Source organism: Ostrea edulis, chromosome 5 (genome assembly GCF_947568905.1).
Source record: "Ostrea edulis chromosome 5, xbOstEdul1.1, whole genome shotgun sequence".
Lineage (NCBI taxonomy): Eukaryota > Metazoa > Mollusca > Bivalvia > Ostreida > Ostreidae > Ostrea > Ostrea edulis.
The window spans coordinates 87,544,061-87,567,308 of record NC_079168.1 but is presented as its reverse complement, the minus strand read 5'-3'; the positions used below and the strand labels follow the sequence as shown (position 1 = coordinate 87,567,308).

General features: G+C 37.7%; 1 protein-coding gene across 2 annotated transcripts in view; it reads right to left on the bottom strand.

Moving 5' to 3' along the window:
- The window catches only part of LOC125652735 (bromodomain adjacent to zinc finger domain protein 1A-like), a 42,782-nt gene that overhangs the window by 5,570 nt on the left and 13,964 nt on the right, over positions 1-23,248 (bottom strand). Inside the window, exons 14-23 of one of the 2 annotated variants that reach the window (XM_048882120.2) lie at positions 22,969-23,134; positions 20,972-21,079; positions 19,720-20,725; positions 19,424-19,527; positions 18,833-18,951; positions 16,520-16,591; positions 11,511-11,767; positions 8,847-8,992; positions 5,339-5,550; positions 4,326-4,529 (exon numbers count right to left, since the gene is read on the bottom strand). In XM_048882120.2, the coding sequence (XP_048738077.1) occupies positions 4,326-4,529; positions 5,339-5,550; positions 8,847-8,992; positions 11,511-11,767; positions 16,520-16,591; positions 18,833-18,951; positions 19,424-19,527; positions 19,720-20,725; positions 20,972-21,079; positions 22,969-23,134 (2,394 nt within the window). Of the gene's footprint in view, positions 1-4,325; positions 4,530-5,338; positions 5,551-8,846; positions 8,993-11,510; positions 11,768-13,079; positions 13,112-16,519; positions 16,592-18,832; positions 18,952-19,423; positions 19,528-19,719; positions 20,726-20,971; positions 21,080-22,968; positions 23,135-23,248 lie in introns of those variants that run through there. The other variant, XM_048882121.2, reaches the window with a different exon arrangement.

Sequence of the window (23,248 nt, the reverse complement as noted above, 5' to 3'; positions counted from 1 at the left end):
CCCCCCCCCCCCCCCCCCCCCATGGTGCAAAATTGAAAAGGGTTATACACACACATCATTTAATTCAATTCAAAATATTGAGCAGACAATATCTTCCTATGTCAAGAGTGAATTGACCATGTGACCTAAAAATCAATAGGGGTCATCTACTCCTTATGCTGTACCAGTGTACCAAGTTTGGTGTCAATCAAGCAAATAATTCTTAAAATATAGGAGACAATACATTACTATGTCCAGTTCAACAATTGACTTTTGACCTAAAAATCAATATGGGTCATCTTCTCCTGAAGATGTATCAGTGTACTAAGTTTGATGTCTGTCAAGCAAAAGGGTTATCAAGATATTGAGTGGACATTATATTACTATGTCCAGTTTGACTTTTGACCATGTGACCTCAAAAATCAATAGGAGTCATCTCCTGAATATACACCACTGTACTAAGTTTGATGTCTGTCAAGCAAAGGGTTCTCAAGATAATGAGCGGACAGTATATTCCAATGTCCAGGTTGACCCTTGACCTTTACACATGTGACCTCAAAATCAATAGGGATCATCTTCTCCTGAAGATGTACCAGCGTACCAAGTTTGATGTCTGTCAAGCAAAGGGTTCTCCAGATATTGAACGGACAGTATATTCCTATGTCCAGTTTGATCCTTGACCTTTGACCATGTGATCTCAAAATCAATAGGTGTTATCTTCTCATGAAGATGTACCAGTGTACCAAGTTTGATGTCTGTCAAGCAAAGGGTTCTCAAGATATTGAACGGACAGTATATTCCTATGTCCAGTTTGACCCTTGACCATGTGACCTAAAAATCAATAGGAGTCATCTTCTGAAGATGTACTGGTGTACCAAGTTTGATGTCTGTCAAGCAAAGGGTTCTCTAGACATTGAATGGTCAGTATATTCCTATCCCCAGTTTGACCCTTGACCTTTGACCATATGACCTCAAAATCAATTGAGGTTATCTACTCCTTAGGATGTACCAGTGTGCTAAGTTCGATGTTTTTCAAGCAAAGGGTTCTCAAGATATTGAGCGGACATTATATTCCTATGTCCAGAGTAGATTGACCCTTGACCTGAAAAACAATAGGGGTCCTCTTCTACTCATAACCAACCCACATATGAAATATCATTATCATCAAGTGAATGGTTCTCAAGATATTGAGTGGACAACATGTGGTCTACCGACTGACCGACAGGTGCAAACCAATATGCCCCTCTTCTTTGAAGGGGGGCATAATAATAAGGCTCTCAATTGAAAACTGTGGGAGGAGTAGGGCAGACAAATTATGTACCCTCCATATAATTATTTCCAAATAAAGGGGCAAAACTCCTGGAAAAAAGGTTGAAATGGATCAAAATTGCAGTATGATCTAGAGTGACCCACAAAGAAGCTACACAGCAAGTTTCAGCATGATATGTGAAAGGGAAATGAAATTATAAAGAGAAAACCCTGAACAGACGGACGGACGGGAAAATTGTAAGAAAACTTGCTGTACTACAGAAAGTAAGTTACTTTATGCCACCAAATGCACTTATAAAGGTTTTTAAAAGCATTGATTTTCCACATTTTACTTACTGCTGTACGGTTTGGTGTAACATACAAAATCAACTACATGTATATCTAGAAAAAACAAGAGATGTTTGTAAAACACATATGTCCCCCATGGTGCAAAATTGAAAAGGGTTATACACACACACACATCATTTGATTGAGAGTAGTATTATCAATTCAAAATATTGAGCAGACAATATCTTTCTATGTCAAGAGTGGATTGACCATGTGACCTAAAAATCAATAGGGGTAATCAACTCCTGAAGATGTACCAGTGTACCAAGTTTGATGTCTGTCAAGCAAAGGGTTTTCAAGATATTGAACGGACAGTATATTCCTATGTCCAATTTGACCCTTGACTTTTGACCATGTGACCTTAAAATAATTAGTAGTCATCTTTTCCTGAAGATGTACCAGTGTACCAAGTTTGATGTCTGTCAAGCAAAGGGTTCTCAAGATATTGAGCTGACAGTATATTCCTATGTACAGTTTAACCCTTGACCTTTGACCACGCAACCTCAAAATCAATAGGTGTCATCTTCTCCTGAAGATGTACCAGTGTACCAAGTTTAATGTCTGTCAAGCAAAGGGTTCTCAAGATATGGAGCAGACAGTATATTACAATGTCCAGTTTGACCCTTGACCTTTAAACACGTGACCTCAAAATAAATAGGAATAATTTTCTCCTGAAGATGTACAGTGGACCAAGTTTGATGTCTGCCAAGCGAAGGGTTCTCAAAATATTGAACGGACAGTACATTCCTGTCTGGTGTGACCCTTGACCTTTGACCTCAGAATCAATAGTGGTCATCTTCTCCTGAAGTCGTATCAGTGTACCAAGTTTGATGTTTGTCAAGAAAAGGGTTCTCAAGATACTGAGCAGACAGTATATTCCCATGTCAAGTTTGACCTTTGACCATGTGACCTCAAAATCAATAGGGGTCATCTTCTCTTGAAGATGTACCAGTGTATGAAGTTTGATGTCTGTCAAGCAAAGGGTTCTCGAGATATTTAACGGACAGTATATTCCTATGCCCAGTTTGACCCTTGACCTTTGACCATATGACCTCAAAATCAATAGGGGTCATCTACTCCTTGGGATGTACCAGTGTGCCAAGTTTATATTCCTATGTCCAGAGTAGATTGACCCTTGACCTTTGACCTGAAAAACAATAGGGATCCTCTTCTACTCATAACTAACCCACATATGAAATATCATTATCATCAAGTGAATGGTTCTCAAGATATTGAGCGGACAACACATGGTCTACAGACCGACCGACAGGTGCAAAACAATATGCTCCCTCTTTTTCAAAGGGGGGCATAAAAATTCAAGCTGCAAAAGAGGGCAGCAAGAATACTTTTAAATATCTGAGATATCAGAATCTCTACTGGCTTTTTATTTTCTGGTCTGAACTGGATGCCAATTAAGGATTATTTTATGTTTAGAAAGGTTGTCTTTCTGTTCAAAGTTTTAAACAATCAAATGCCAAATTACCTAAACATGTTTCAATATACAGGAGAAGTGAGTTGCCGCCAAACCAGGTCGAATCATTATGTGTCTAATTTGTTATATTTACCAAGAGCTAAAACTGAAAATTATAAACGTTCATACAGCTACTCTTTTGCATTTCTTTGGAACAAACTGTCTCAAAATGTTTGAAACTCAGGTTCCACTGGCATTTTTAAAGCAGTGTATCTAGTGGTTCTAAAGAAGATTTATACGCCCGTCTTTAGACGGGCTGTGATCTGTCCGTCCTTCTGGGGTTTTCTGTTTCTAATTTCATGTCTCTTTTACATATCAAGCTGAAACTTGCTATCTAGCTTCTTTGTGGATCACTATAGATCTTGTTGCAATTTTGATCCATTTCAACCTCTCTTGCAGGAGTTTTGCCCCTTTATTTGAAAATTATTCTTATATGGAGGGTACATAATTTGTCTGGCTAACTCCTTCCACAATTTTCAAGTGAGGACCATCCTGTTTTACAGAGTGTTTGTGTGGATATTGAAGATGTGCATGTGACAAGGATTTTGATTTTCTTCGATTTTTGAGAAAATTACAGGTTACAATTTTGAGGAATTATTACATAGACTAGTACATGATTTGTCTGTTTTTCCGTCCATAGTTTTCAAGTGAAGACCTTATTTTACCGAGTATTTATATGGGTATGGAAGATGTGCATGTGGCAAGGACTTTATTTTCTTCAATTTTTGAGAAAATTACAGGTTGTTGAACTTCGTCCATTTTTAGGAAATATTCATATTATGCAAAGAAAATATGTCACAGCCTGATGATGGCTGATAAGCAAAGTTCTACAAATTATGGCTTTAAAAAAAACAACACCCTATGTAAACATTTTCACTGGCGTATTATGTACCGTTTGTGGTTCTCTTGTTAAAATCTGGTTTAAACATTTTCCCTATACATAAATTTGCATGTAAAACTTTGATCCTGATTGTGACCCAATCCTACTCCAGGGTCTGTGATGTTAACAAACTTGAATCTGTACCATGTCAGGAAGCTTTTATGCAAATGTAAACTTTTCTGGTCCAGTGGTTCTTGAGATAAAGTTTTAAAAAAAAGAATTTTGTATGTAAAACTTTGATCCCCTATTATATGCACAATATATGGAATATGCACATTTACACAGTGTGTCCTTATTAACTACCAGTACAAAGTTTCACAAAATTCTGATTGAGCGGTCTCAGAGGAGTTGCACTGACAAGAACAGGACAGACTGGCTCAAAATGCATGTTTCTCTTACCTCCATTAACAATGTCTGACAGTTTTGACTTGGGTCGTCCTTTGTTGCGTGATTTAGGTACGGGATCATCATCAGTGTCATCCAGGTCTCGTTTCTTTCCAGGCCTGACGGTGACTGGGCTGTCACGTGGACTTCCTTTCCTGGACGACGCTCGACTAGAATTTGGTGTACTTTTGATCAGGTTCTTCTTTTTGCCAGCCTTAGCTAAAACACAGAAACAAATATCCAACTTATATTTTACATCCAAATTTTCCTTGTCATGTTCTTATACATATTTGTAAAATTTGTGTAGAGGGAGACAGGAAGCACTTCCAAAGTTCACTTTCATTTATAAGTGGTCCATGTGCCACAATGCTCACCTGAGTCACTATGGCCCTGCTATACTCCAGAAGATTTTCAATAAAAAAAATTTCCCCCTTCATTTCCACAAAAAATATTGAATAAACAACTTGGGAAGGATATGATATAGTTACTACTTCATTTTGAAAAATCTCATTTAAAATTTTAAAACTATGAATCCTTATTTTAGCCCCACGAATTGAATCTGCACTACATAAGAATGCTTGCATGTTAATACACCAATATGACTAATCATAGTAAGACTTTTCAATGCATATTCCTATGTTATGCACTGCTTAAGGAAGCTTCCACAATTTTTTTTTTCATTTCTGGCCCATTGGTTTTCGTGATACCACTATAATTTCACTATTTGTTAATTACCTCCCATTTGAAAGGGATGTGACCTTTCAGTTGAACAATTAGACATCATGTACACAAACTCCATCAAAGTACAAAACTGGAATTAAACACTAGTTGGACTGATATACAAGTATTTCATTATGTTTATGTGTTGTCAGTGATTTTCACTTATGAAAATTCCAATCATTTCATTACTAATAGGTTTAGAATTGATCAATGTACACTCGAGACTGGGGAGAGGATGTGTATTAATGCTAATAAATATTCTGTTTTCATGATCACTTGGGGAAAGAGTATAGATATTGATCACTTACACTTGGGCAGTTTGATTTTTCCTTTGGTGGTGACCCCAGTACACAACTGGCATTGCCATTTCCCCCGAGGAACCTTTTTCAGTGGAGGGATGGCACAGTCCAAGTGGTAGACCAGGGGACAGGTGTCGCAGCAGACCAGCATCCCGCCTGTACTACACACAGCACAGACATTGTCCTCCTCTTCCTCCGACTCCTCTACCTCTTCTTCCTCACTGAAAACAGAACATTGCTGTCAGTCATGTAATTCATTTCCACTAGCAGTACAAGAGCACTATCACTTGACAACTGTCAATAATTAAGAAGAGGACTACAAACGGTACAAAATACGCTCGCTGGACCTTTAAAGGAACATTTGCATTTTGATATGATTTAGTGTGGCTCTGCTTGACCCATCCCATTTTTTGCCTTATCTTGATTATCTTCCCTTTGAAGGGCCCTTCATTTGAGGTTGAACAAATTTGAATGCCTTTCACCAAAAGCTGATTTGTGCCATTTTGACTGAAATTGGTCTAGTGGTTCTGGAACAAGATTAAAATGTGAAAAGTTAACAATGATGCAGACAACAGGCACAGAACAAATTCTGTAACACATTTGTTGCTATGTTAGTTTCACCACCTTTCCTCATCCTCTTACAAAGTATTCATTGTAACCAGGGTAACAATAGCCCGACATTTAACAGGGTTATCACTAGCACAAGAATCTGCGTTCTAGAAGCAGAAAATTCATTTGGGATGCAAGTTTGTCTGATATGGCGAGTCCCACGAACGCGTCACAGACTCCGAGTAAAAATCATAATTTTACTTAGAAGCCCTAATATTGTGTATTAATTAAAACTCATAGTAGGAAAAAATAGAGTTCACAGTCCCAATCCTACTTGTTTGTTTAGCATCAGTCAATTAGGGGCGAATTAGAATATAATATTCAAAAGATAATTAGATAACATGCAAAATGAAGAACATTTTGCCACTGGCAGTTATTTATTCTTCTTTCTTTCATTATTTGTTTGTTTTATAAATCTGGATCTATATTTATATATAAATGTTTGTCTTCTGGTAGCCATTTTTATTGGAATCGAAAGTACCATACTTTGTAAACTTTTGTAGGTTTTACAGATCGTTTGCAAACAACACTAGTATGCATCTATTTTATCACAATAATAATTTGATTAAAATGCTGTTTAATACTGAATAGGGTTGTTGTGATGATAGGAGATTCGGGGAAGTAATTCTGTTGGCGTGGACAATTGGTCGTCCGAGTCCAAGTTGTGGATGATTAAAAATAAATCTTAAAATTGAAATGTTTTGTACTGCTTCCATTTTATTTGTCTTATATAAAACAGTCTCATTAAATATTCATGGGACTCATCAAATTATCATGGGAATCAAGCTGTTTGTAAACCAAGAGTCCGGGACTCATCTTCAATAATTTCTAGTGACAACCCTGCATTTAAGTTGTTTTTTTTTACCTTAGTGGACATTCTCAAATTCTGAACTAGTATCAAAATACATGCTGCACTTCATGGAAATCCATGACGTCTGATATCTCCCGACACCTTTTTTTTTCAGCCTCATATCCCCCCCCCCCCCCATCACTTGTATAGCTTTTATTTTTACTTGGAAATGGCATTGTTGTAGGCTTAACCAACTTTGTAATGTATTAAGAAATGAAAGAAAGCAAACGTGAGCAAGCTCACATACCCCACGCACCGACATTGCTTGACAATCCTCACATACTGAATGGTAATGCTAAGCATTACTGCAAGAACAGGTTCAAAAGGGGCATAACTCCCCGAAAAATTACTGAATATTAAGAATTTCCGGGGAATATGCACATCTACAGTGTGTCCTTATTAACTAATATGTTGTATGGTGTGACCGTTGAGACGAGCGAAGCCCATTAACATCTTGCAACACGACCTATAGACATTTTATCCGCCTTTCCATTTAACGCGGGAAATATAACACGGTTGATGTAAACAGTGTATTGTGACATCATCACTAGCTGCGATTGTTTTTCTTTCAAATCAAGTAATTATCCACAACAAAATATACGAAGGTATGGGAAAGCTTGTCTGTAATTTAAAATCATTTGTGGTACTTCCCAAACTATTTATTTGTTTTATCTACGGGGTTGTCAATGAAGTATTCCGCAGAGACGGTGACATTTTTCCTGAAGCATTATGGATAGTCCCCATCATTTTTCAGCTGATGAAGAGCAAATCACGTGACTCAATTGCGTAATCATTGGAGCGAGCTTTGCTCGCTACAAAGTTTCACGAACTTCTGTTGAGCAGTCTCAGAGGAGTTGCGCTGACAAGAACAGGACAGACGGGCTCGAAATTTTAAGTTCAAAAGGGGCATAACTCCCAGAAAAATTATTGAACCAGTATCTCCTAGGGATAGAAGTTGCGCTGACAGACTGAAAGACGGGTCAAAAACATTATACCCTCCGCAACTTTGTTGCATGGGGTATAATAAAATTTGTGCTTTTATGGATTTTGCAGGATAACCTCTGAAGTTGAAATGTTGTTTTGAAATAAAAGCTGAGGGTTTTTTTATATTTCAAACATTTAGACACGGATTATCCTACTTCATCCACGAAAACAGAAATATACAGCCGATCATTTACCTATACAGCTACGAATTCGGTCACTTCGTGATGTCACGGCAGTTTCCAAAACTGACTATGCCTACATTAGTTATAATTGTGTCTATACTGACTATGCCTACAATAGTTATAATTGTGTCTATACTGACTATGCCTACATTAGTTATAATTGTGTCTATACTGACTATGCCTACAATAGTTATAATTGTGTCTATACTGACTATGCCTACATTAGTTATAATTGTGTCTATACTGACTATGCCTACATTAGTTATAATTGTGTCTATACTAGTCTGTTTTCTGCTAACAGAAAAGGTCAGATGGAAGAGTATACTAGATCTACTTTGAAAAATATTTCAAGTATTTAGTTTGATGTTGACAGGTTATATCAAATGCTTTGAATACAGTCCAAGAAAACTATACACATGTGGAAAAGGGTTATCTTGTCTGGGCATTGCCGTGTTTGTTTACATGTTTATTGATCTTCGAATACAGACGATCGATGTATATTGATTGAGAAATATTTTTCAGTCAATTATAAATTTGTTTTGCAACATATATTGATTAATTTTTCTTCTCGTGAAATTGCATTATTACGTATGAAGTTATATCGCAGAATAATGACTGCGTCATTCCTTTGATCTTTGCAATAACTGTTTAAGTGGACTAATGGTCCAACAAGAACAGAACATTGGGTGGGCCTTCCTATTTCTTTGGAGGGCTAGTATCAAAACCCCGATATCCCTTATTCAATGGTGACATCATTATTGCTATGGTAATTTCTTAATCTCACGTCCTCTTATATAAAGCATCCTTTGTAAAAATGTTAATATACATGTACCTGTTATGTTTGATTAGCCTCTTACTTATAGCATGCTTGTTACTAGAGCGATTCCCTCACCTCTCCTCCTCCTCTTCTTCTTCCATCTCCTCCTCCTCCTCCTCAGATTCATTCTCAGTAAATGTCCTCCGCCGCTGTTTAAGGGGACTCCTCTTAGTCTCTTTGGGTTTACAGTCTGGACAGAACCAGTCACCTTTGGGGACATGCTGAATAAAGACAATCAGTTATTGAAGTTACCTAGATACAACATAAAGGGGGAAAGTAAACTGTCAATCTGAACAACCTAAACTTCCATTTTCAAATCATTCTTATTTGTTTGGTTGGTTTTGGGGGGGGATTTGATAGTACACCTAAATCATATGTTCTGTATACATGGAAGTTTTTGCTCCATTTTATTTTGTTCATTTAACCCTAACAATGCTAGGGTGAATTTAAAACTATTTATTCAAGAGTTCTGAAGTAGCAAAAAACAACTTTGGACAGTCAAAAAGGGATGAAATTGTTTTGGGATGCATTTTTGTTTCAATGTGCCAGGAAGAAAAGTTCCCTGTATACAGTCTGTTCTTAGCAAAACACAGAAAAGACTAGAAAACTTAGTGCTGTACTAGTGACTTCATGTATTTGGTTGGTTAGTTGAATAGGCATGGTTGGTAAAGCCATCCTTAATTTTCTTTTCTGGACTCGAATATATCCCATGTAATAGAAAGTGCTGTCATCTACTTAATATATATAAAAAATCTAAATCCCATAACTTCATAACAACAAAATCGATAAACCTGAAAATCAAAAAGAGGCCCTCCTCTTCCTAATCTGAACATTACGTTATAGGAAGTGAACATGAAAATGTGACAAAGGGTTTAGATTTGTCATTTTGATGTATATAATGAATTCTGAAAATCACAAAGATGTAGCTTTCTTTAGTAGGGAGATATTTCATAAAGATTAACTAATGTTTTCAATCCTTGGGAGCTGTCATATTGAAAAAATAATTACCTCCCTGCTGGGTTATCTCTTAGCATCCACTAGAGGGCAACACTGATGCTGATGTCAGTAGGACACATTGTGTATTTTTGGCACATTGTAGATAAGCATCAACGTCAAAATGTCATCAGTAGAAAGTGAATTAAATATGGGATATCAGTTTGAACCAGATGTTACAGCAGGAAGAAATTGTTTCTTAGAATAATTCTTCTTTACCAGCAATTGATTTTAATGAGAGGGGAATTTTCCTTGATTAGTGTGCTTGTGGAAATTGTAGCTATGTACATTCAAGGGGTGCCTTTGTTGTCATGAGTTTGATCATTTTGTTTCAGATTACATAGATATGCACATAAAGTACGGTTCTCTACACCCATATTTTGACATGGGGTGTCTAAGTCCTGTTATAATTGATACATCTTACATTTATCTATGGATTTATGTATCCAGAGAGGAAGAGTCTCAGAGGACTTGAATAACAACTTGTTAAACAAGTAAGAAAAACAAGAAAATGAAAAATACCTTCTGTATTCACATTTATTACACAACATGGCATTTGTGTGTAAACATTTCCAATTACACACACACACACGTGATGGAATACAGTAACAATTCTGTTGCAGGCATGCCATCAAGATTTATGGCCTACACACAGTTTATCAACTAGGTCAGATGCGGTCAGTTTCTTGGGGGGGATCAGAGAAGTTTTACCCTCATTTGTTCATTTGCTGTGACATAAATTAAGGGAGCATTTCCTAAAGAGCAATGCAATTATAAAGGATTTCTTGAAACCTCTGACTTCGATACAGATTCTGAATAAGTCATTTTTATTAGTGTAAATAAATAATACAGCTGTAAATTGCATCTCCGAAATTTATCTGTGGTCCATGTACATCAATTATTATAAAATATATAAATGACATGCCTATATTGCAGCACTTTTATGACACAGTCACCTTAATTATCTCCAAATATTTTAAAATCTAATAAAAGTAATTGATTTGGAATCTTGAAATATAACAGTGCTTCTGAGTAAGTTCAGAAGTTGGAGAAGCTGGAGATATTTTGTGGGAGTGTTTTCTTCTTTTTCTTAATGAATTGTAATTAGATTTGATTTCAGTTCTTTTTCCTCCAAAACCTTGTCCATCAATTCTAATATGAATCTAAACTTCTTCTGCTGTACAACAGTGACCCAGTTAACTACAGCAATGTGTCTCATCTACGTCAGAGCACAGATGCATGCTGGGAAATAATGGATGACCTCCATAAACCTTAACTTAGAGTGTTTAATTGATCAAATCTCGTAATAGAAACAAGCAAATTAAAATCAGGTCACATTATTTAGTTTCAGGAGGTCTTTTATGTTTATTATGCAGCAATTATTTTTTTCATGTTCACTTCCTTTAATTTCTGTGAAAATCTACTCAAGCAATCTCAAGTTATTGCATGCCATAGAAAGTGCCATTATCTTACTGATATTAAAAAGTTCCAAGTCCCATAACTCCTTAAAGACACTGCCAATAAATCTGAAAATAAGAAAGGGGTCTTCCTCTGCCTCGTCCAAGTATTATGTAACAAAAATTTGAAAATCTTCTCAAGGAAACTTAGTTATCGTGTGCCATAGAAAGTGCTGTTGGATGGACAGAATATTAGACAGACAGCGAATACTTTGGGGCATTTGCCATACGGTGGGACCCTAAATCTATTAATCATTTGAACAACACCTAACTAAAATGTTCCACCCACCTTGAGTCTGGGTTTAAGACAGTACATGTGATGTCCACGGTCACACTTGTCGCACAGAAGCATTTGTTCAGCATCACCTTTACGTCGACAGATCCTACATCGAGCATGCAGCGCAGACTTGGCCCAGATGATGCTCTTTTCCAGCGTTGAGAGATGGAGGAAGACCTGGGCCAGACTAGAACAGTATAAAACTGAGTCCTCCCAGCGCTCTCTCGTTGTCTTCTCTGGTACAAGGCCCTCCTGCTTGCTGTCCTCTTCTGTGAATGATTAAAATGACCCAGAATGAACAAGAGGTACTGTGAGCAATGCTCACTAAGAATACTCCCCGCTTACCCCAATCTCCCAAAGGGTGTTGTTAATAGGTATAAATTACCTCTTCCCTGAGTGTAAAAATATGGTATGCCTTTGTAGAAGAAAATGGAAGATATAGTCCGAACACAAATCCATGGTATAAACCTATAATTTTGACCTTGAGATCAAAGGTCAAGGTCATAAAGAGGACATGAATGTACATGACACATAGTCTCATGGTGATACACCCATGTCTTATGGTATGACTATGTCAAAACCCTATAATCATTTTTGACCTTGAGGTCAAAGTTCAAGGTCATATAGAGGTCATAAAGGTACCCGACACATCGTCTCATGGTGATACATCCATGTGTAAAATATGGTATGCCTATGTCAAAGAACGAAGAAGTCATGGCCCTGACACGAATCCATTGTAAAAACCTTTAATTTTGACCTTGAGGTCAAGGTCATGAAGGTACCTGACACATCATCTCATGGTGATACACTTATGTGTCAAATATGGTACGCCTATGTCAAAGAACAAAGAAGTTATGGCCCTGACACGAATCTGCACAGACAGTGATTCCTATATACCCCCCCCCCCCCACCCACCCCCTGAACTTCGTTCGCAGGGGGTATAACAAGATGTGTACCATCTCTATTTAACTTTCTAAACTCTTACAAAAAAGAACAATTCTAACCCCCCTCCTCCTTTAATGATTGGGTTACATAAATTCATGAAATGTGAAATGAAAGTGTGGAATCTGCCAAAAAGTCAAATACAAAAAACAAACAAGAGGCCCATGGGCCACATTGCTCACCTGAGACAATTTGGCCCATATTTAAAGACTTTCCCTATATAAAGGCATGCAAAACTTTGATCCCAATTATGGGCCCCATCCTACCCCCGAGGGCCATGACTTTAACAAACTTGAATCTGCACTATGTCAGGAAGCTTTCCTGTAAATTTCAGCTCCTCTGGCCCAGTGGTTCTTGAGAAGATTTTTAAATGACTCAACCCTATTTCTGCATTTTTATGATTATCTCCCCTTTGAAGGGGGCATGGCCATATACAAACATGACAGCCCCTCACCCAATGATGTTTTGTGCCATGTTTGGTTGAAATTGACCCTGTGGTTCTGGAGAAGATGAAAATGTGAAAAGTTTATGCCAATGCCGACGACAGACAAATTTTGATCAGAAAAGCTCACTTGAGTCTTCGGCTCAGGTGAGTTAAATAAGAGTGAATTGATTACCATGAATGTTTCATTACTTAACTAGATGTGTCGGCACGGCACGAATGCCCCTGCCTGCAATAAAGTTAAATGTAAGAAATCCATTAAAGTATAGCATTGAATATGGTGGTATTCAGATTGTGTGTCACATGCATTTAGTACAATGAAGAACTCAACAACAATCCTTTATATGTTTTAACAGCCATAAAATTAATAAATTTTTCTACATTAAAGGAGCAAAAATCAACAAACCGGAACAAAACTCAAACTCATTCATATTCATTAATATACACCTGCATACAAAAAAATCAATTCCATATCTCAAGGCAATTAGAAAACAAGAGGCCCACAGGTCTTGTCGGTCACCTGAATATTAATGAAAAAATATCACTATTTCCATGGGCTATGAAATCTAGAAAAAAATTCCTGTTCTAAATATCTAAGCTAAATTCTAATGTTCAGCAACAGTGTACAACAAGATGTGTTCTTAAAACTTCACTGCCCTCAAAAATGCATACACTGATGAAAGGCTTTAAATAACAGGTGTATTTTACATTAAAACATCAAAAGATATAACGAATTTGGACTCATCCCTGGGTTGTGAAATTCACCATTTTTTGTACATCCTTTTCTGCTATACCTAGGTATGCATTTAGATTTTATACAGTATCAGCAAACTTACACATAAATACTATATACAGTATAATTTGTCCAAACCGGCCTCTGAGTACTCCGGAGCTCTGTCAATTCCGGCCACAAAATATAGTCCCTAACATTTCTTTAACAAATCCTTTATTAATAATTTCCTGTACTCCGGATACTGCGTATTCTGTATATCGGCCGGCTTACACAGTCCCAACTGCTATCAATTAACTTTAAATATCCTGTGTAAACCGGCCCCTCGATGATACACCACCCTAATTGTTGCGGTCAATGGTATTCGGTGTACACAAGGTCCCAACTGCTCGTAATTAGCTCTAATTATCGCATTTAAACCAGCCACCCCACGATGACCAACCTGTCGGTATTCGGTCGATCACACGCGGTGTACACAAAGGGTGTCTCAAGGGAAGCCACAGGTAAGTAAAAGAGTGCAACTGGCGATGAGTCGCGATCAGTTTAAAATAAAACCTGATTTTTAGGGGTGCACTTTTCAATTATGACAGCACCACACACGAGGCAATGGCGCCCTCCCCCTAACGACAGAGACGAGAACTGACATTAAAAGACAAAGTTCAATTAATCGATGAATTCGATACATTCTTGGAATAAAACAAAATCGGCAACAATCCCGTTATGTTTTCCAAAAGCAGGGTTTCCCCTCGTGGACTTCTCGGAGCTCTACGGTGAGTCAGACAGTGATGATATGCAGTTAGTTAGCACAACTCGCCATGTCCGGTCGATCACTCGGCATTACATTAGTTTCCGTTTCAGAAATTGAGACAGTTGAAAGCGATACATTTACAATGAAAGCTGGGAAAGATCAATTTTAAACAAACACAACACAAACTTGACGAACGTACATAATGTAGCACTTGATAACGGCGATGATGTAGACGAAATCGACAATTTACCAACAGAAAATTGCGCAAATAATTCGCAGATTTTAAACTGTTTAATAAAAATTGAAATTTTTTCAAATGAGCACGACAATAAAACACTGACATTTATATTTTTACATTTTGAATTCTTTTGTGATATAATAATTATAATTAGCAATCATTACACACGTATGCAAAGATAGTGAATACAAGGGAAACAACTCTCATTCTTGTCAACATTCTGCACTCTGGACTCTGTGCAAACCGGCCAATTTCTTTGGAACCACACATAGCCGGTTTAGACAGATTATACTGTACTAAGTTTGGTCCCAACCTGGGGTCAAAACCCTTTCTCTGGGGAAAATCAAATTTACACTTTTGGTAAAAGACTACCTGCTCTATCCATTTAGTTTCAATTTAGTATCAAAAGCACTAAAGAAAATGTTATTTAAGTGTTTTACACATAAACACTATATAACAAGTTTGGCCCCGCCCTGGGGTCAGAACCCCTACCCCGGGGATCATGAAATTTACAATTTTGGTTGAGGCTTCCTGCTCTACATTACTATGCATTTAGTTTTTCTTACACGTGTGCGGTTCTTGAGATTTTTGAAAAATTGTCATTTTTGCCCTGCCCCTAAGGACCCAGGAATCCTGAAATTTACAATTTATGTTTCCCTTGCTCCAAATATGTTTCATACCAAATTTGAAAAGAATTGGAATGATAGTTATCAAGAAGAAGTTAAAAATGTTAACTGACCATTTTGGCCCCACCCCGATACCAAAACCCCTACCTTTGGAATAATCAAATTTACAATTTTGATAAAGGACTATCGGTTCTTTCTAAATATCTATTTACTTTCAATTTAGTATCAATAACATTAAAGAAGATGTAATTTAAGTGTTTTACACATAAACACTATATACCAAGTTTGGCCCCGCCCTGGGGTCAGAACCCCCACCCCGGGGATCATGAAATTTACAATTTTGGTAGAGGCTTTCCTGCTCTATACCACTATGCATTTAGTTTTTCTTACATGTGTATGGTTCTTGAGACGAAGATTTTTGAAAATAGGTCAATTTTGGGCAGTTTTTGCCCCATACCTAGGGCCCCAGGGGTGCTGGAGTCCTGAAATTTACAACTGATGTCCCCCTTGTCCAAATAATGCTTCATACCAAATTTGAAAAGAATTGGACAGGTATTTATTAAGAAAAAGTTAAAAATGTTCACAATTTTTAACGTGTGACGCACGACGACGGACGAAAACCAATTGCAATACACTTAGGTCACCTGAGTTTTACTCACACGAGTTTAACTCAAGTGACCTAAAAAGTCCAGAAAACTGGTCGTAACAGTAATTTTTCTAAGTTAAAGGGGCACAACTCCATCAAAAATCAACGAACTGGAACAAAACTTAAACTCGATCTGTAACTCATCAATATACACCAGCATACAAAAAAAATCAATTCAATATCTCAAGGCGTATAGATAAAAAAGTCTGGAAAACTGGGTGTTGCAGAAGACAAGGGTAAAACTAAATGCCCCAACCACTTTGTGGCGGGGGCATTTAAATTGTCATTTTTTAAACAATATGAATTTCCAATATTTGGTCAAATATCGTAAATTTCCCAATCCAATAGGCCTGTGACCCACTCCCAAATTGCTGTGGAAAATCCCTGCTGTTTAAATATATGTATCTGTCAGATCATTTTAAATAGAAATCAGACTCACTGTACATATCTAAACCACAGGTTTTTCTGCATTCCTATACATGAATGAGTGAAACCTTGTTTACTTTTATCTTACTTCTATATTTACATACATATAGACTTTATAAAACATGGAGAACATGCTGTTTTTTGCTGGTATACCTGTAAACAACATCTACCATCACCGTCTCACCCCTCCAATTTCTGAGAAATTGTATAAGTTAATATTTACCTTCGCTCTCACCATCCTCTAATTTCTTGACATCCTTCTTCTTCGCTCCAGCTTTAGACTTGACAGTGTTTCCTAGAATTCATAATGCAAACAACCAGTCAATTACTACGGTAAGCCTGGTTATCAGTCAATTATTATGAGCCTGGTTATCAGTCAGTTAATGTAAGCCTGGTTATCAGTCAATTATTGTGAGCCTGGTTATCCGTCAGTTATTGTAAGCCTGGTTATCAGTCAATTATTGTAAGCCTGGTTATCAGTCAGTTGTTGTAAGCCTGGTTATCAGTCAATTACTGTAAGCCTGGTTATCAGTCAGTTAATGTAAGCCTGGTTATCAGTCAATTACTGTAAGCCTGGTTATCAGTCAGTTATTGTAAGCCTGGTTATCAGTCAATGTAAGCCTGGTTATTAGTCAGTCAATGTAAGCCTGGTTATCAGTCAGTTATTGTAAGCCTGGTTATCAGTCAATTATTGTAAGCCTGGTTATCCGTCAGCTATTGTAAGCCTGGTTATCCGTCAGTTATTGTAAGCCTGGTTATCCGTCAGTTAATGTAAGCCTGGTTATCCGTCAGTTATTGTAAGCCTGGTTATCCGTCAGTTGTTGTAAGCCTGGTTGTCAGTCAGTTATTGTAAACCTGGTTATCAGTCAATTATTGTGAGCCTGGTTATCCGTCAGTTATTGTAAGCCTGGTTATCAGTCAATTATTGTAAGCCTGGTTATCCGTGAGCTATTGTAAGCCTGGTTATCAGTCAGTTATTGTAAGCCTGGTTATCAGTCACTTAATGTAAGCCTGGTTATCAGTCAGTTATTGTAAGCCTGGTTATCCGTCAGTTATTGTAAGCCTGGTTATCAGTCAATTATTGTAAGCCTGGTTATCCGTCAGCTATTGTAAGCCTGGTTATCAGTCAGTTATTGTAAGCCTGGTTATCTGTCAGTTATTGTAAGCCTGGTTATCAGTCAGTTAATGTAAGCCTGGTTATCAGTCACTTAATGTAAGCCTGGTTATCAGTCAATGTAAGCCTGGTTATCAGTCAATTACTGTAAACCTGGTTATCAGTCAATGTAAGCCTGGTTATCAGTCAGTTATTGTAAGCCTGGTTATCAGTCAGTTAATGTAAGCCTGGTTATCAGTCAGTTAATGTAAGCCTGGTTATCAGTCAATTACTGTAAGCCTGGTTATCAGTCAGTTATTGTAAGCCTGGTTATCAGTCAGTTAATGTAAGCCTGGTTATCCGTCAATTATTGTAAGCCTGGTTATCAGTCAATTACTGTAAGCCTGGTTATCCGTCAGCTATTGTAAGCCTGGTTATCAGTCAGTTATTGTAAGCCTGGTTATCAGTCAGTTATTGTAAGCCTGGTTATCAGTCAGTTACTGTAAGCCTGGTTATCAGTCAGTTATTGTAAACCTGGTTATTAGTCAGTTACTGTAAGCCTGGTTATCAGTCAATTATTGTAAACCTGGTTATTAGTCAGTTATTGTAAGCCTGGTTATCAGTCAGTTATTGTAAGCCTGGTTATCAGTCAGTTATTGTAAGCCTGGTTATCAGTCAGTTACTGTAAGCCTGGTTATCAGTCAGTTATTGTAAACCTGGTTATTAGTCAGTTACTGTGAGCCTGGTTATTAGTCAGTTAATGTAAGCCTGGTTATCAGTCAATTACTGTAAGCCTGGTTACCCGTCAGCTATTGTAAGCCTGGTTATCAGTCAGTTATTGTAAGCCTGGTTATCAGTCAGTTATTGTAAACCTGGTTATTAGTCAGTTACTGTAAGCCTGGTTATCAGTCAATTATTGTAAACCTGGTTATTAGTCAGTTATTGTAAGCCTGGTTATCAGTCAGTTATTGTAAGCCTGGTTATCAGTCAGTTATTGTAAGCCTGGTTATCAGTCAGTTACTGTAAGCCTGGTTATCAGTCAGTTATTGTAAACCTGGTTATTAGTCAGTTACTGTGGGCCTGGTTATTAGTCAGTTAATGTAAGCCTGGTTATCAGTCAATTACTGTAAGCCTGGTTATCAGTCAGTTATTGTAAGCCTGGTTATTAGTCAGTTAATGTAAGCCTGGTTATCAGTCAATTACTGTAAGCCTGATTATTAGTCAGTTAATGTAAGCCTGGTTATCAGTCAGTTATTGTAAGCCTGGTTATCAGTCTGTTATTGTAAGCCTGGTTATTAGTAAGTTACTGTAAACCCACTTATAACAGTCGATTATTACAAGCCAATTTATTGCAGTACATCCCACAGTTTGGTTGGCGGAAATATCAACTTATAATTCAAGTTCTGAATTAAGGTTTCAACAACTGAATTCAAAACTTGATACCTAATGGGGGCCCCATGAATCTGAGTTCGACTCCCGCAGCGACCTGTAAGAGGGCCTTTGAGAGGTCCTTTACCACTGATTCCCTGGTGTCTTCAGATGAAATGGACTTCTCTTCATCTCTGAAATCGAGAACACAGGGTGATAAAGGTAGTGGTATATATCTGATCATCAAATGCACTTACACAGAAAACAAGGCTTGGTTTTCCTGTGAAACAGAATTTTACCAGACTAAGCTCTTTCATGCACATGTGAAGGACATCACAATGATATTGTATGATAATCCAAGTAAGAAAAAAAAAACCATCCATGTGCTACCATTTTTTTTTTTGACTTTGCAACTTTGAAGCATGATATCTGTAAAAAAAATTTAACATTAAACCTTATCTCCATGAGATACTTGAATTAATTCTTATAAAATGAGGAGAGATTTTGACTTTATCATCATATTTACAATATCTGTGTGCACGGACTGTGATATTTACAGATTATAACATTACTGATCCAGAGAGTATACAGATTGTACAAAAATCAGCTAACCTAAATTCATGCTTACTGACACAATAAAAGTTTGTAAAATAACTCAGGTATTACCCTTCACTAAAGCTGATGTCTTGCCTCTGGAAGACCGGGTCATCAGTCTGGGGATCATAGCTTCCCTTCTCAATAGCACTTCTCCACATCTGGCGATCAGCCACCTGTGACAGACAAGGTATTATCATTCTAATTATGAGACAAAGCAAAACTTTCTATTCAGAAAGTCAACAAATGAGGAGAAATTTAACTCCACGATCACAAACAACTTTTGTAACATAAACATGTCAATTTGGTTGACTGGTTTCATGTGTCTACAGCAAATACCAGCCTCATTCTGAAATTTCCACACCTACCTTCATTTTCCCTAGGCCTCCAACATGGACTCTCTCTTCCAAGTCAATTAACAATTCCCGGAGGTTGATTTCCAGAATCTCCTGAGCACTATCATTCTTAATCAGTCCCCTGGATGTTCGCTTTGGTCCTGATCGTGTTGATTTAAATGTTAACTCTGATGGGGACTCTGACCTAGTTTCCTCCATTGCCAGCCCTATGGAGACAGACAGAGCTAGTGTGTTTGTGGGGCAGCTCTCTATATTCTCCAGAATCACATTCTTTCTTTCTAACAAAGCTGACTTCAGAGCACTTTCCCTAAATCCTCTTTCATTGAGGGAGTTTAATAATTCATGAAACTGTTCGGTACTTTTTAAATACATCCAGGTGTTTTTCTTGTGATTTTTTATTTGTATTAGAACCTTACTCTCCTCTCCTACCTCCTTAACAGAAGAAGGTTTGGAGTTTTCATCATCGCTTATTGTAATCATTTCATCGCCATTCAAAATCTTGTCCTGAGTATTTTGAGGTAATTCTGATGGATTTGCCAGGTTGTTTGGATTTCCTGCTGATGGATTTAGACTGGTGTTAATACTGTTATTGGCAGTGGAGGAATTGAATGACTCGTTCTCCTTATCACTTCCATTACAGTGCTCTTCAGGTTTCTTTGACATGGCCTTCTCTGCAGGTTTTACTACGGGTACGGCAACTTTTTGTGGGGCAATCTCCCAGCCCCTTTCATCCACAAATTCCTCCTGATCCTCCACAAATACCCCAGGGATGGACTGAAAGACCCAGTACCTGCGAAACATGCGGTCTCTCCCAAGGGGGGCCAGGGAGCAGGAGTGCTGGAGGCTGAGAACCTTGTCAATCATCTGTCGCTCTTGTAATGCAAACTCTGCCTTCTTATTGGCATCTTCCTCCTCCTCCCTCTGTCTCTGAGCTTCTTTCTCTTCCTCTGTCATGTGAGTGTCTTCATCATCATCTTCCTCTTCTTCTATGATCTTTACATCATCATCAACACTTTCCCTATGATAAAATTCAAAACATGATTTACATACAGCAGAATATCTTCTTTCCTATAAATTACATACTCAAAACAGTCATTAATGATCAAAATACATAGAAATGTAGACCATACTGAATAAGAAACTTGTGTTCTGACCCCATCAATTTTACTACTTCATCTACACATGAAGTTACATAATAGTAATATTGTTAGATTAGCCCTGCTAACATTTTCCAAATGTTATATAACAGTCCTTTGGGACTTACCCTGTCTCCTCTCTCTTCATCTTCTCCTCGATCTCCTTCAACCGTTTCTGCCGTTTCTGTTCTGCCTTCTCTCTTTCACGCTGCCTTTCTTCCATTCTCCTTTTGTACCTGATTAAATGGAATGTATAACTGATTAAATAGAACATACCAGATTAAATGGAACATATACCTGATAAAATGGAACATGTCCGATTAAACAGAACGTTTACTCGATTAAATGGAACATATACCAAATTAATGGAACTTATTCCTGGTTAAATGGAATGTATCAAGACAAATATAGCTAGACCTGTCCTAACTTGGGGTTAATATTCATTGCATGTAGGTTCAGTGATAAACACTAGTCCCACTTAAAATTGACAGGATTTTCTCTCTCAAAGAACAGCATTTCCTTTACCTACAAAGTATTTCCTCTGCACATGTAACTTTAACATGATCCCACAATGCATTGCAGTTATTTGTTGTTGCTGTTAACGATTTTATAACACAATTCTGTTGGTGTAGCAGTAGCTACATGTTGCAGACATATTGGTGTAACATGGTTGATACCTAGTGAATTACATATTACAGCAGCAAACAGATTACTTCCTGATAAACAACGTAACCACCATGATTTACACCGATGTAACCACCATGATTTACACCGATGTAACCACCATGATTTACACCGATGTAACCACCATGATTTACACCGATGTAACCACCATGATTTACACTGACTTATCGAGTAGTACCAAGGGAAATTTCAAAAAATAAAATACATGGTTGAAATGGGGTGCAAGATTTTAGTAGACACCCAGTAGGAGGGGGTAAAAATAGTAGACTCTTGATAAAACTGGCAAAGTTGACAGGCCTGATAACAGACATGCATGTAAGTGCCCCTCCCCCTCCTTACTTTATTATGGAATCTGCCCCTCCTCCTTACTTTATTGAGGAAACTGCCCCTCTCCCACCTTACTTTATTGTGGAAACTGCCCCTCCCCCTCCTTACTCTATTATGGAAACTGCCCCTCCTCCTTACTTTATTGAGGAAACTGCCCCTCCCCCTCCTTACTTTATTATGGAAACTGCCCCTCCCCCTCCTTACTTTATTGTGGAAACTGCCCCTCCTCCTCCTTACTTTATTGTGGAAATTGTCCCCCCCCCCTCCCCCTCCTTACTTTATTGAGGAAACTGCCCCCCCCCCCCTCCTTACTTACTTTATTGTGGAAACTGCCCCCCCCCCCCTCCTTACTTTATTGTGGAAACTGCCCCTCCCCCTCCTTACTTTATTGTGGAAGCAAGACAATGCAGTGGGTTAATAGAACACATGAGTTTTAGAAGCTCTGAAATTGCAATATTTTCCTCAGAGCACATTTTTACTTCATATGCACTGAAAGGAATATATGGAATTTAGAACAGTGAACTTAATGTACTATGCATGTATAATAGGGCTGTACACTTCTTCATGGAATTTCGCACCTGAACACCAACGCGAAAGTCATAATGATGACTACAAAGAAATAATCATGTTAAAAGCATCTATTCAATCATTGATCTTGCAGGCATAATAAAGAATTTGTAAGCCCACAAACATTTACAGGCATAATAAAGAATTTGTTAGCCATTCCACAAACATTTACATGGAAATCGAACTCAACAGCAATACACTCAGTAGAAATTGAGATGTACACAAATGGACTCTGAGGAAATTGAGATGCACATTAATGGACTCTGAGGAAATTGAGATGTACACTAATGGACTCAGAGGAAATTGAGATGTACACTAATAGACTCTGAGGAAATTGAGATGTACACTAATGAACGCTGTGGAAATTGAGATGTACACTAACAAACTCAGCGGAAATTGAGATGTACACTAATGAACTCTGTGGAAATTGAGATGTACACTAACGAACTCGGCGGAAATTGAGATGTACACCAACGAACTCTGTGGAAATTCAGTGGTGGTACAAATGTCCTCTATGGAAATCGAGCCATATAAAAAAGAGTACTACCTCATGGCCAACTCCTCCTTTTCCCGTCTCTGCTCCGCCCACTGTAAATGCCGTAGGTCGTATTTGAGTTGCCTCAGTTTATCATAGTTGTCCTCTAGTGTGTCCCTGGTGGCAGCATATGTCAAAAACTGTTGGATCAGCAGATTGAGGACTTTGAGTTTATCAGCTGTAATACATGTATAATCATGGTAAACTACAAAGTCATCAATGTAACTTGTTTTCTTATTACTGCAAGCACATTTTACAAGTTCACGTAAATGTTTGTCAATGCATGGCCCTT